The 12326-nt window shown below is 44.9% G+C and overlaps 1 protein-coding gene across 1 annotated transcript in view; it reads left to right on the top strand.

The window, feature by feature from the left end:
* The window catches only part of MB21D2 (Mab-21 domain containing 2), a 62028-nt gene extending 50032 nt beyond the window's left edge, over positions 1-11996 (top strand). The window contains exon 2 of the mRNA XM_075031638.1: positions 8316-11996. Within this exon, the coding sequence (XP_074887739.1) occupies positions 8316-9580 (1265 nt within the window). The 3' untranslated portion in view covers positions 9581-11996. The remainder of the gene's footprint in view (positions 1-8315) is intronic.
* The last annotated feature ends 330 nt before the right edge of the window (positions 11997-12326 follow it).

Genomic DNA, 12326 nt, shown 5'->3' with positions numbered 1-12326 from the left:
GTTTGTGACAGCACTGCCCTTTGCTGTACAGGCACACCCTTTGAATCTGGGCTTTTCCTTTCTTTTTTTTGCTTTTTTCCCCTTGCACCGTGAAATACCCCTTTCCATTGGCATACAGGATTTCAGCTAACTGGGTGACTTCCACCAGAGCACATGAGAACTGGAAAAAAACTGGGACACTACTTTTAAGATTGTTTTTAAAGAAGACTTTGGAGAAAGAAGCTGATTTCTTTTAGGAGGGGGTGCTGGCTCCCTGCAGTGTGTTCTGTCACCATGTCACAAGATTTCTAAAAGGAGCAGAATCAGTAGGACACTGGTGTATCAGTCTGCAAACAGCAGTTTCCTTCGCTCGCCTCCCATATTTGACTAAACTGGTATCGGTTCAGTCTCCCCACTCCCCTCCCACCTCCTGCCTGCTTCCACCAACAGTCCTCTCAAAATGTGCTTTGTAACTAAAGACTCTCCTAAAGAGCTGAGTCTTTCAGTTCTTCTGCCTAACAAAAACTTGTGCCGCTCATAAATAGATTTGCAATTACCAAGGGAAACAGAAGAATCAGTGCAACCCAGCTGCATCAGAGCCGGCCTCCCATCCTGGCTTAAAGAAGCCCCTGAAATTCAACACACGTCACTCGGGCATAGCTGGGAGACCTCTGCGGGGATCTTTCCTTTGAACAACATTCCTCTTCTGCAGGATCTGCTGTTTGCAGCAGAATTGTCAAGGAACTGCAGAGTGCCTGCCTAGTGTCTTTACGAAAAATGACAAAAGCTTTTTGTTTCTTGACTAGCCTAGGGTTTCATGTATTTCTTAGAGCAGCCAAGGGTAAGAATTGCCTGGCCAAAGTGGAGGATCCTGAGATTTATCATGAGCTTACAAATTGGTTCTCTGCTAATAACATCTGGTATGTGGTTAGTGCCATCTGAGCAATTCCAAGCACTTTCTGAGCATCCAGGAGGTCAAACTTCCTTAGCTTTTGGGTCTTACAGGAAGGTAATGATTTTATACAGAAGGAAAAAAGGCATGCCCAAGGTTATGCATCAAACTGGGTAGATGTGGGAGGGAAAATCAAGAGCCCTGACTATGCTGGGTCCTGTGGAAGGATTAAGCAGTAGAAAGGAGGGATGCAGTGGTATATGTGGGTGATCCCTAGCCTTCCCTATAGAAGAGATCACCTATATAAGGAAGATCCCTTCTATATGTCTTCTCCCTTGGCTGCTGGGGGGCATACTCCCAGCATAGTGTTTTTTCTGGCTGCCCCGGTGAGATGAATGGGCGCTACCCCTGCCTTCGACAGCAGGTATGTCAGCTCCTGGCAAACCTGGGTAGGCTCAGCTTGTCTTAGATACTGGGCTCAGGCTCTGCATCCCCGCAAAGTGCACTTAGTTTCCCAGTGACACATTTCTGCATATCCCAGAAAACATGCCTGGAGCTGGGGCATGCAGTGCTACAGGGCAAGCTTCCCTACAAGGGCTCTGTGCTGCTTCTTGCTGGAAGTTCTGAACCAATGAGGGCAAATCAGATCTGTTGAATCAAAAGCAATTCCCAGCATTTCTGGTCTCCTCAGAGACATGATTGCTTCCTGGAACCCCTCCGGAGAGCTTCCCTGTGTGCGAGTTCACTTGCCCCAGGGCCTCGGATGAGTCTATGGAGAAATTTAAACATACAGCCCTATTGATGTCAGTGGGGACTTTCTGATTCTTTCATGAGGGATATATACCTATGTTTCTTCCCAGGTCCTGGGAGTGCAGTAGTAGCAGCAGCATGATGCTCACTTTCTTTCAATATGATTGCTAAAAAATGTTGCTTAAGACAGTAGTCAGGTCTGTGCAAGACTGGCTGCAAGTAACAGGAGACTTCTGCTAGAGCACAAGCTAATGATTTGGAGAGGGCACACTTTAAATGCAAGGTCAGATGATGATCAGTGTCAGAACACCACATCATTGCTATTGATTGAGGAAATGAGCATCCAAACCTTTTGTTTTGTGGCGATTAAGTTACCTGTAAAATAAGAAGGAATGCCAGGAGAAGATATCAATGAGAATGCCAGCTCAGAAGTTGGATTTCTCTAGAGAAAATCTCAATTTTAATTCTGTAGGCTTTCTCCTGGTGTGTGAGGGAGAGACAGCAGCTGGGAGAAGGTCACTTCTAATTTTGTCCAGTTCTCCTTACCCTCCCTTCTGTCCACGTGCATGTGTGGAGGTGTGTAAAGCGTCTGAGTGTCCCAGTTCTTCTGATCCTTCACAGAGAGCACTCCATCCCTAAGCTGAACACATGGTGCTTCGAGTCTTTGAGCAGGGTTGGAGATGGTACTCTGGCATATTCTGAACTCCAGTGTGGGGCTGAAGGGCAGGTACCAGGCATGTTTATTCTGTGCTACAGCTATTTTTAGCAGCTGATGTTACACAGACTTGTGCTTCTTCTCAAATTAGATGGCAAAGTCAAGAGGTGAGCAGAGAAGCTCAGTAATGAGCAGCAGCTAACATCACCTTTACTTGCTGAATTGTACTGCACAGCTGCCTGCGGGCTGCAGCCAGCCCCTTGCCATTAACCTGGGGTCTTTTCCTTCTGGAAAGAAGGGGCAAACTCCTGGCTGTATACCCCGCAGATAAGCTTGTGTGCATCATTTACATGCACCTGGGGATCATCATGCCCCTAAAGGTTTTTGGCAGCCTGGCAGTGGTATCTTTATGGTTTAGTAGCCTCTTGCTTGCCTCCTGTGCTGGTGATGTATAGAATACATTTGTGATCTGAAGAAGTTGAAGATGTTCTGTGAGGGACCACATTAGCTTTCTGAGCCAGCTTGCAAACCCTTCCTGGCACAGAAAGTCTGCAAGGACAGAGACGTTAACAGCCACTCATGGTCCCAGCAGCTTACAGGGAGCCTTGCAGGCTGTGCAGGAGGAGTTGGGTGATGCAGGCCAAGGAAGAACAGAACAGGAGCAGTGCAGATCTAATGCCTGGGTCTGGTTTGGCTCCCAGGAGAACTCCCGTTATATGCTTCTGCTGTGTGCAAGGTTCTGCCGATCCTCCTTTCTGGAGCCTTTCTGAGCACCCCACTGCTCTTTTGACCTCTTTTCCCACTCAGCAGAAGTGTCCCTTAATTCAGTGACTGCCCTGAACATCATCCCATTCAGTTTGATGAGACCAAGTTAGACTAACAGAATGGCATCTTTCTTTGCTTACATTTCCTTTTGGTGGCAATGGTTGTGTATCTAAAGCATCAGGAAGGAAGGCTTCAAGAAGGAACCCAAAATTAGGAAATGCATATGTTAGAAGTAAGTTTTTATGTAATATTTTCTTGTGGTCAGTTTCTTCAAAGACAAGTCTGTGTGTTCCTCCTTATTTACACAAAGCTGGTCATGAAATAGCAGCAGATCCCAGCACACACTGCAATAGTCATAAAATCAGTTCATCTGAAATTGTAATGGATAGAGAGCATCTTTGCATTGCTTTTTTTTTTAATGGGAAGAACAATCTCTGTGTCATGTGCATCAGAGTCCTAGTTCATTCAAGGATGTTTCCCAAATGTAGGTGTTACATAAAAGTAAAATCTCTTTTCTCTGTCTTTATTCTCCTTGTATCACAGTGGTTGGAGTAGAAATAAATCCTATTTTCCTGCCACTGAAGGAACAACAGTGGAATGAAATTCAGTCTGTAGAACTCATTTGCTCACCTGTGTTACTTGTAACTGACTGTTTAGTAAACTAACCAACAAGCTTGGCCCACAGGTGCTGCTCCTAATTCTCACATTCCCTGCTTTTCTCATGCTTGTAAGCATACTTACCTGTTACAATGCCAAGTTTTATAGCTTGGGAAGGTCTTAAACTAGTTACACAGCTAGGAAAACAGAACTCCGTTAAGGTGCTTTAGACAGAAGTGGTGACTGAACACCAATCTCTCACTTAGCGAAATACCAGCTTTGCCAAACAACCTTTTCAAAAGAACGTGTCACACAAGATATGACTGCACATTATGTGTTTTGCCTGGTAGCAGCAAAAGACTTCTTAAGTATCAGTGAACCTACTTTGATGCCATGAGAGCTGGTCCTTAAGCTAAAATAATTTTTTTTGTGTTTGACCCTACAAGTTCTGGGTTCAGTCTTTACAGACAACTCGACAGGGCTTCTAAAATGTCACCAGGTTATCTGTAACCCCTACTCCCTTCTCCTCCCAGGTGGTCCTGGTACTGAGATGGAAAGAAGAGAACTCAAATGGCCCACCGGTGCTATTATCTTAAGTACTTGGGTCAAGTACCAATCTTGATATTTTTCTTCTTTGTATTTGCACTTACATGCTTACTGAGCTGGAGTGCCTACTTCTAACGTACGTATGCGTGCTTCTCTCAACTTGCGTTTGGGCTGTTGAAACTTGGCATGAAAGCTTTGTGCCAGGGTAGCGTATGCCATACAGTGTTGGCTAATGGGATTCCTTGAAAGCCTTTCACATTTCAAATAGATTTATGAATGAGGGGGGCAGTTTGAACACATTACAAACCCCTAAAGCCTTAGTTAATCCTGAATTTGGCCATCTCAACTATTTATAGAACACTCTATGCCTATTCTAAATATATTTTCCTCAAGGGGACCTCATCTCAACCCCCTGCTCCACAGCTTAAATTGGATCAGCAATGCTGCTATGATCTGTTAGCAAAAATTCCTTCTCTAGCTCTGTGGCAGAGCTGTAGATGTTGCTGGTCCAGGCCTTGAAGGGGAAATTCTGTGCCAGGCAGAGCTCAAGGGTTTAGATTTGTCTCTGCAACCAGCCAGGTAGAGACATAGTGATAATATATTTAATCATTTCCTGTAGCCATTGCCTGATTTTTTTTTTTTTTTTAATATTCCTCCTCTGCTGGAGGGTCTAGAGTTCCGAAGGGGGAAACCCAAGTGACTTACTGGCAATGTATGACACCTTTCCCTTTCAGGAGTCTTCAGCCTTGCAAACTAGGCTTAATGGTGACCACAAAACATTTTCTTTCTATAGGAAGTGTAAAGAGTGTTCTGGGGGCAGAAAGCATTTCCTATTGCAAGGATGCTTCAAATTGGTGTTCTCCTTCTTTCTCTGCTATAGGGAAGAGAAGTGTCTCTTCTGTGGGAGTACCTACATGACAGTGCATGGAGAGCTGTGTCTCTGACTCTACGGGTTGGTTCTTCCTGAAGTGTTTTCTGCCCACCAGGAACAGAAGCCTCCTCTTCACTAGCTGGCCTTTTTTAACCCCTCTAGAAGTAAAGCAGGCTGTTCAGGCTTTGTCCAATTCAAGCTTTGCTTTGTATTAGTGAAGGCAGGAGCACTGTAAGATGGTACAGAGCTAGCATTGGAGGAGTGGCTCCTGCTCTTGTCTGGTTTTGGAGGTTGATGATACATGTTCACTGTTATTTTCCAGGGAGATGAGCATGGGGCATTTAGAAAGCAGGGTTTGAATCCCACTTGCTGTTGATTGAATGCGGTCAGACTGTCAACTCTATTGCTCCCACATAAGGACAGATGATCTCTTCAGGCCAAGAAGAGCAGCTTGTCCCACAGTAGATTTCGTAGTGGAGAATCTCTACCTTTTAGAAAAATCATATAATTTTCTTTTTCAGTCAAAGGTTCTGGCTGTACCATAGGATAGAAGTTTTGGTGCAAAGGGCACACTGTAGAACTTCACAGGACATTTTTCATCCTTCAAGTTTAAAAATATTTAGAAAAATACGTCATTTATTGAATTCTATAGGTTTGAACAGTTTCTTCTGTAGGATCGTTACATTGTGTCTGTCTTTCTCCGAAACATCTCCAGATCTGCATGGCAGATGCTGCAGATAGCAGTCCTGAGTGGAAAATTTGGGGTCAGTGGAAAATTTGGGCAGGATGGGCCATCAGGACCCTGTATAACTTGAATAGCTGTGCTACCCCACAGTAAGGGTCGGTACTGACTTTTATGCTCGCAAAAAAGCAACTGCTCCCTGTCCCTGTGATGTGATTAACCCAGACTCTGCTTCATGGGTCTTGGACTCAAGTTACAACTGGGGTGTAAAGCACCAAGGCTGCTTGCACTGGTTCAAGGACAGGATTTGGAAGCAGTGTGTCAGTCATGTCTCCAGAAGTCACGTCAATTTAGGCACCCGTTAGAAATCCCCTTCTTCTGGGTACAACGAAGGGGTGACTGCTGCTTATTTGGCCTCAGGGATAGAGAAGCCTGTGCAAGGCTTTGTCACTCCATAGATCAGGTAACGTAGCTCGCTGCGTATCTAAGCCTCAGAAAATGTTTTTGAGGTTGACAGAAGCTTTTCTTGGTTATTACCCTTTGAGGATGAATGGGGCAGCATGTGGCAAGATCGCAGAATGGGATTAGCTCAGGACTTAGCAGGAAGAGTTTCTTAGCACTCCTCCAGAGCCATTTCCTTCTCTTGCAGCCTCTGGAGCTGCATGAAATGGAAAGGGTTGTGTCCTTACCTGCCTGGCAGGAAAATCATCCCAGTTCAGTGCAGCAAAATGGACTGGGTCCAGTGCTCTTGGAAGCAATGAAATAGGTAAAGTGTATTTAACAAGGAATTTCACGTGGGGGATTGCACAGTTACCTTGAATACTGCCGCAAGACACATTCCCTTCACACACAGGCCTCTTCCTACAGTCTTCTTGGCTATTCCAAGGAATCGGTCTCAGCATAGCTTTAGATTTTGTTCTGGTCCTGGCTTACCTGTGTGCGTGCAGATAACGTTTCCTTGCCCCTGTCCTAGCATGTAGGAAAGGACAGGGGGGTCTCTCTGAAAGCGCTGCAGTGCCACTCAGCCTCATGCAGCGCTCTGCACCTTGGGATGCTGCTGCTGCACTCTGCTAGGGAGAGCCATTCTGTTCAGGCAGTATCTGTGATCCCACGGGGGTGCATTAACTCAGGAAAGGCTCTGCAGTACCTGGGGCTATGCCAGGGTAGGTGCTCAGACTCTAATGCTGATCGTTTGTGTTAGTGTTTCAGTAAAAAACCACTCCTGTTGTGTCTGTCTGTGGTTCCTGGGCTGGCAGTGTGATTGGCAGCTTTCTGGCTCACCTCATCATGCCTCTGGTTAGTTATTCCCACCGATGTCTCTCTAAGACTGGCTTCATTGTAATGGAAGGTCTCCATTTGATCGCTGCTGATAAACAACTATAGTGCCTTTCAAAACCTAGAGTAAGTGATGTGTGCCAACAAAAACTAGTACGTTTGTGCATGTAAGAAATAACGATGTATCGCTTTTGCAGTGCTTATAAGAGATTCAGCATCTCTATTCAGAGTCACTGGCCTTAGTTCTCTCGTGGCCTAGGTGTGTTGTCTGAACTGAGGCTGGGAAGGAATCAAGAGCATTTAACCACAAGACGAACACCAGGAGTGAAACAGCCCAGATAGCAGAAGCAGACTACAGAGCAGTTGAAGCGCAGAGCTCAATTTTAAGCCTAATTTGAACATTGAATGAGATGCTAAAATCTCAGCTACTGGGGAGTCTTTTTTCAGTCTGCTGTTTGTGTTCTGTGAACAAAGTATAGTAGTATATATAGAATACACAGTGAAAAACGCTTTGCGCAGCTGGTGTGGGCAGTGCAGGGTGAAGAAAAGTGTCTGGTTTTGGTGATGAAAATGGAAATCTGTCTTCATGTCTGTGCTATGGGGAGCTGATCAGGTATTTTATGGCATGATACCATCATTACAGCTTGAAGAACAAATTTCAGAGCTGGCTTCTGTAATTGCCTGATAGTTTAACCTGTCTCCATTCCCCCATAAGAGGAGGACATATTGCCTTCGTTCATGTTGCCTTGTTCATCAGTAAATGTAAAGCAAAATATAAAATCAGACCTGCTTGAACTAACATTTGTAGCTATTCATTCATTCATGCACAAACCAACCCCTTGATGCCGGTCCAGCTTTTTTCTTATACCACAGAGAAAATAAGAACAGTGAGTCAATTAATATTCTCTTTTCTTTTTGAAGTGTCGGGGAAGCATTTGGATACCATGGAAATGAGCAACAACATGGTGAAAAACTGGTTTAGAAGGTGTTTAAGAAGTTAAATTTAGTCCTGGAAGTGGCTTTGCTGTGTTTTACCAGAGTTGTCTGCTTTTTTCCAGTATGATTTTTTGCTCCCAGTATGATGTTTAGGACGGACTTCACCCATTCCCAGGAATGCAAGGAAAGTTGGGACTAAAGGTTGACTGAGTGCTGGGCCTGATGTACGTTTGTGTCACACAGTGATGGATGCCTCTGATTGCTTTTTTTCCTGCTGGGTATGGGATGGGTTTTAATCCTGGTTAAATCCTGTATCCCAGATGTGTTTGCCTTCTCTTGAAAGGACTTCTCTTTCTCTCTTTTGCAGGCATGGTTCAGAAACTTGACCAGAAGCTGCCTGTAGCCAACGAGTACCTGCTGCTTTCAGGTGGTGTGCGGGAAGGTGTGGTGGACATTGATCTCGATGAGCTGAATGTTTATGCACGAGGCACAGACTATGACATGGACTTCACCCTGCTTGTGCCCGCACTGAAGCTGCATGACCGTAACCAACCAGTCACGCTGGACATGCGACACTCGGCTTTGTGCCACTCCTGGCTGAGCCTGCGTCTGTTTGATGAAGGAACTATCAGCAAATGGAAGGACTGCTGCACAATCGTGGACCATATCAATGGAGCTACCAATTATTTCTTCTCTCCAACAAAAGTTGCGGACTGGTTCTATGACTCTATTAGCATTGTCCTCTCTGAGATCCAGAAAAAGCCTCAGCGAGGGATGCCAAAGGTGGAGAAGGTAGAAAAGAATGGGACTATCATATCCATCATTTTGGGAGTGGGCAGCAGCCGCATGCTGTACGACATTGTCCCTGTGGTGTCCTTCAAGGGTTGGCCAGCTGTGGCCCAGAGCTGGCTGATGGAGAACCACTTCTGGGATGGGAAGATCACAGAGGAGGAAGTCATAAGTGGGTTTTACTTAGTGCCTGCGTGTTCCTACAAGGGGAAGAAGGACAATGAATGGAGGCTGTCATTTGCCAGAAGTGAAGTGCAGCTGAAAAAGTGCATCTCCAGCAGCCTCATGCAAGCCTATCAGGCCTGCAAAGCTATCATCATCAAATTGCTGTCCCGCCCCAAAGCCATTAGTCCATATCACTTGCGGAGCATGATGCTGTGGGCTTGCGACAGGCTACCGGCCAACTACTTGGCCCAGGAGGATTACGCAGCCCATTTCCTCCTGGGTCTTATTGATGATCTCCAGCACTGCTTGGTCAACAAGATGTGCCCTAACTACTTCATCCCCCAGTGCAATATGCTGGAGCACCTCTCTGAAGAAACCGTCATGCTGCATGCGCGGAAGCTGTCCTCAGTCCGCTCAGACCCTGCCGAACACCTTCGAACTGCCATCGAACATGTCAAAGCAGCCAACCGGCTAACACTAGAGCTCCAACGGCGGGGCAGCACCACCAGCATCCCCTCCCCACAGTCAGATGGAGGGGACGCCAACCAGCCGGATGACCGATTAGCCAAAAAGTTGCAACAGCTAGTGACTGAGAACCCCGGGAAGTCCATCTCTGTCTTCATTAACCCAGATGATGTCACAAGGCCCCACTTTAGAATTGATGATAAATTTTTCTGAGCTTTCGTCAATGTTTCTTGGGATTTTTTTGTTTGTTTCATTTTTAAAAACTCTTGCAGTGTGCAGGTTTTTTCGTTTGGTTTTCCTTGATGACTTAGTCTCTTGTTTTTTACATATCCAGCGTAGATTGGATCTCTTGCGAACAATCTGAATAAATTATAATTCCTGGTTCTGCAGGACAGTGCAGATTTTGAAACAGTATATTACTATTTCATATGCTGCTTTGATTTTTTTCACCCACCCAGCCCCATTGTCTGTGAGTAGTTTCTAAAGGAGAACATGCATCGTAAACACACATGCCACAGTGTAATGTAGATTTTTTTTCAAGCTTCCATAATTTATGTACATTGTTGGGCCTGGGGAAGGGACAGCTCACCTTCCATTGCTTCGGAAATTCACTTCTTTTTCCATGAGCTTCCATCACCCTAAAGAAATGAGGAGAGGCTCTGGGTTGGAAAGCACTACTGGTAATTTGACGAGGCCAAATCTACTGGGCTGAAGCCCAGTTCATCTGTTCTTCACACTTCTCACACTAGGGGAGAAAGTTGACTTTAATGATGATGATGATGCAGCTTTTGGGGGAAAGAGTTGTTTCTGTTTTGATCTACTTTTTGAATGTATTTGTTCATAATTGGACCTTGTACAGTCCAGAGGGTTGTTTCTGCTGCTTTTCCATGCGGAATAAGGTTATGGAATGTTAGTTTTAGCGTGTGTAATTATTCAAAGCCTTATTTAAATTCTATTAAAGAACATACCATTATAAATGTTAATTGCACTAATGAAATCTCTGCCATTACCTCAGTCCCACTGTTTGTGTTTCTTTCATGAATTAGCATCTGTTATTAGGTCTCAGTATTGCAGATTGCTTGAGGCCCCTCGGGTCTCATGGTTTCAGGTGATTTCTTGATTGTCTTTTGTAAAAGGCTCTTCCTTGTTAGCCCTGCTATGTGTGAGAAGTCAGATTTTTGCATTGGCATATTTCTTTGGATGCGTATTGTGTGTTGCAGTGCATATTGCATTAATATGTATTGCATGTTGTTGAAACAGGTTTACCATTAGATAAGGATGTAATGCTAAAGCAGTGGTATGTGCAAAGCGAATCAGCCAGACCTCAAGCAAAGGAGCTACTTTGCTTCTGTAATGCATGTATTAGGCTTGATCCTTTACAGCAGTTACCATTCCCTTGACTCCTGTGGACTTTCTGACTTACCCTGGGACACATGAGATCTTACTTTGGTCTCATGTTTGCAGAAGTTGTGTTTGTATGTAAACTTGTGGTGCAACAGTAGCCTTGAAAAACACATACGCTTTCCTTTTTTGCGTAGGATAAGATGTATGGTGACAAGGGTTAGTCTCAGCCAAAAATAATTCTAAGAGTTCAAGGATAGAGTGGCTTTTTGTGGCTGGCTGGCCAGTGACTGATATCTAGGCCTTAAATCAGCAATTTGGGCTTACTGATTATCCCAGAGAAGCTCTTCTGATCCAAACTTGATGCATGTTTTAAAATGTGATTATTAGAGCAGGTTGAAGTATTTTTTAAATATTTGACAGACAAATGAGGCGCATATCTAGTCCATTCTAACAGATAAAAATTGTGTATGAAAAATGTGTCACTTTTTTAGCCCAGCCTTTGTGGTAAAGAAACCAGGCTGGTGGGGCAACACACCAGCAGCTTTGGAAACTGCTTTATTAGATGGCAGGGAGGTTTCAATACCTGATCTAGTGCCCAAGTCATGTCTTAAAATGAAACTTCGACTCCTCCATCTCTTGGGCATATTTGAAAACTTCACCCCATTGCTGTAGCCAAGATGTTCACATTTACCTGAATTTACTGGTACACGATTACATGAGCCTGAAGAAGCTCTCAGAAATTGCTGGCTAGATGGAGTGGATGAGGATTTAACTTTAAAGCACAATTGGCTAGTGATAATGAGCCCCGGTGCAGCTGCGGTTATGGTCCGGGGAAGGACGTGTATTGACTTCAGCGGAAGCAGAACTGGGTCCTACCAGTGTGGCTATTGCCAAAGATGAGTCTCCATTTAAACCTGTGTCACCTGCCGGGGGAGGCAGGAGAACCGACTGGGAATCCTCTCCATAAGCGCTTGGAAAATGCAGATTCGTTGAAATGGTCTTTTCCCCAGTCTCCAGGACTTCTGTCTGTTGGAAAAAAAAGTCTGGGCTCCAGGATGAAGTTTCCCATCGCCACATGAGAGAGATCTGCTCAGCACAAAGCAGCAGTAGCCTGGCAGGCAGAGTACTTTCCCAGAAGTCCCAGTGTCCGTGCCAGTGCTTCTGAGTTATGCAGAAACACAGCCTTCCTCATGCCAGTTCAACGTCCCGATGACCAGCAGTTTGGCTAGCCCATGTCAAGCTCTGGTGTGTGCTCCTTTTTTTGGTTTTAATTAAAAAACATTTTGAAAAGTATCCATCTTGTTCGTCCTGCATTATGTGGAAAATATGTGTGTGTTGGGGTTTTATGTGGGGGAGAGGAAGCTTGGCTTTTTACTGGACTGGAAAGCAATTTCCCAGGTGGGTCTGAGAGAGTGTTATATCCTCTGACTGGACCGTCTGTCTTCCAGGGAAGCAGTATCCTAATCTCCAGTAGGTTTTGAATCTCAGTCTAGTATTTGCTCCTTTCCATATAGTATAGCTCAGTGAAGCAGGTTGCCAGCCCAGAGAGGTGATGTGTGCTTTGTATATTAGAGAACACTGAAGGCTCTGTTTCCTTCATCTCCTATTGTCCCCT

Source organism: Buteo buteo, chromosome 7 (assembly GCF_964188355.1).
Source record: "Buteo buteo chromosome 7, bButBut1.hap1.1, whole genome shotgun sequence".
NCBI classification, from domain to species: domain Eukaryota; kingdom Metazoa; phylum Chordata; class Aves; order Accipitriformes; family Accipitridae; genus Buteo; species Buteo buteo.
Note: the sequence above shows the minus strand (reverse complement) of the source record. Positions and strands in the feature narration are given on the sequence as shown.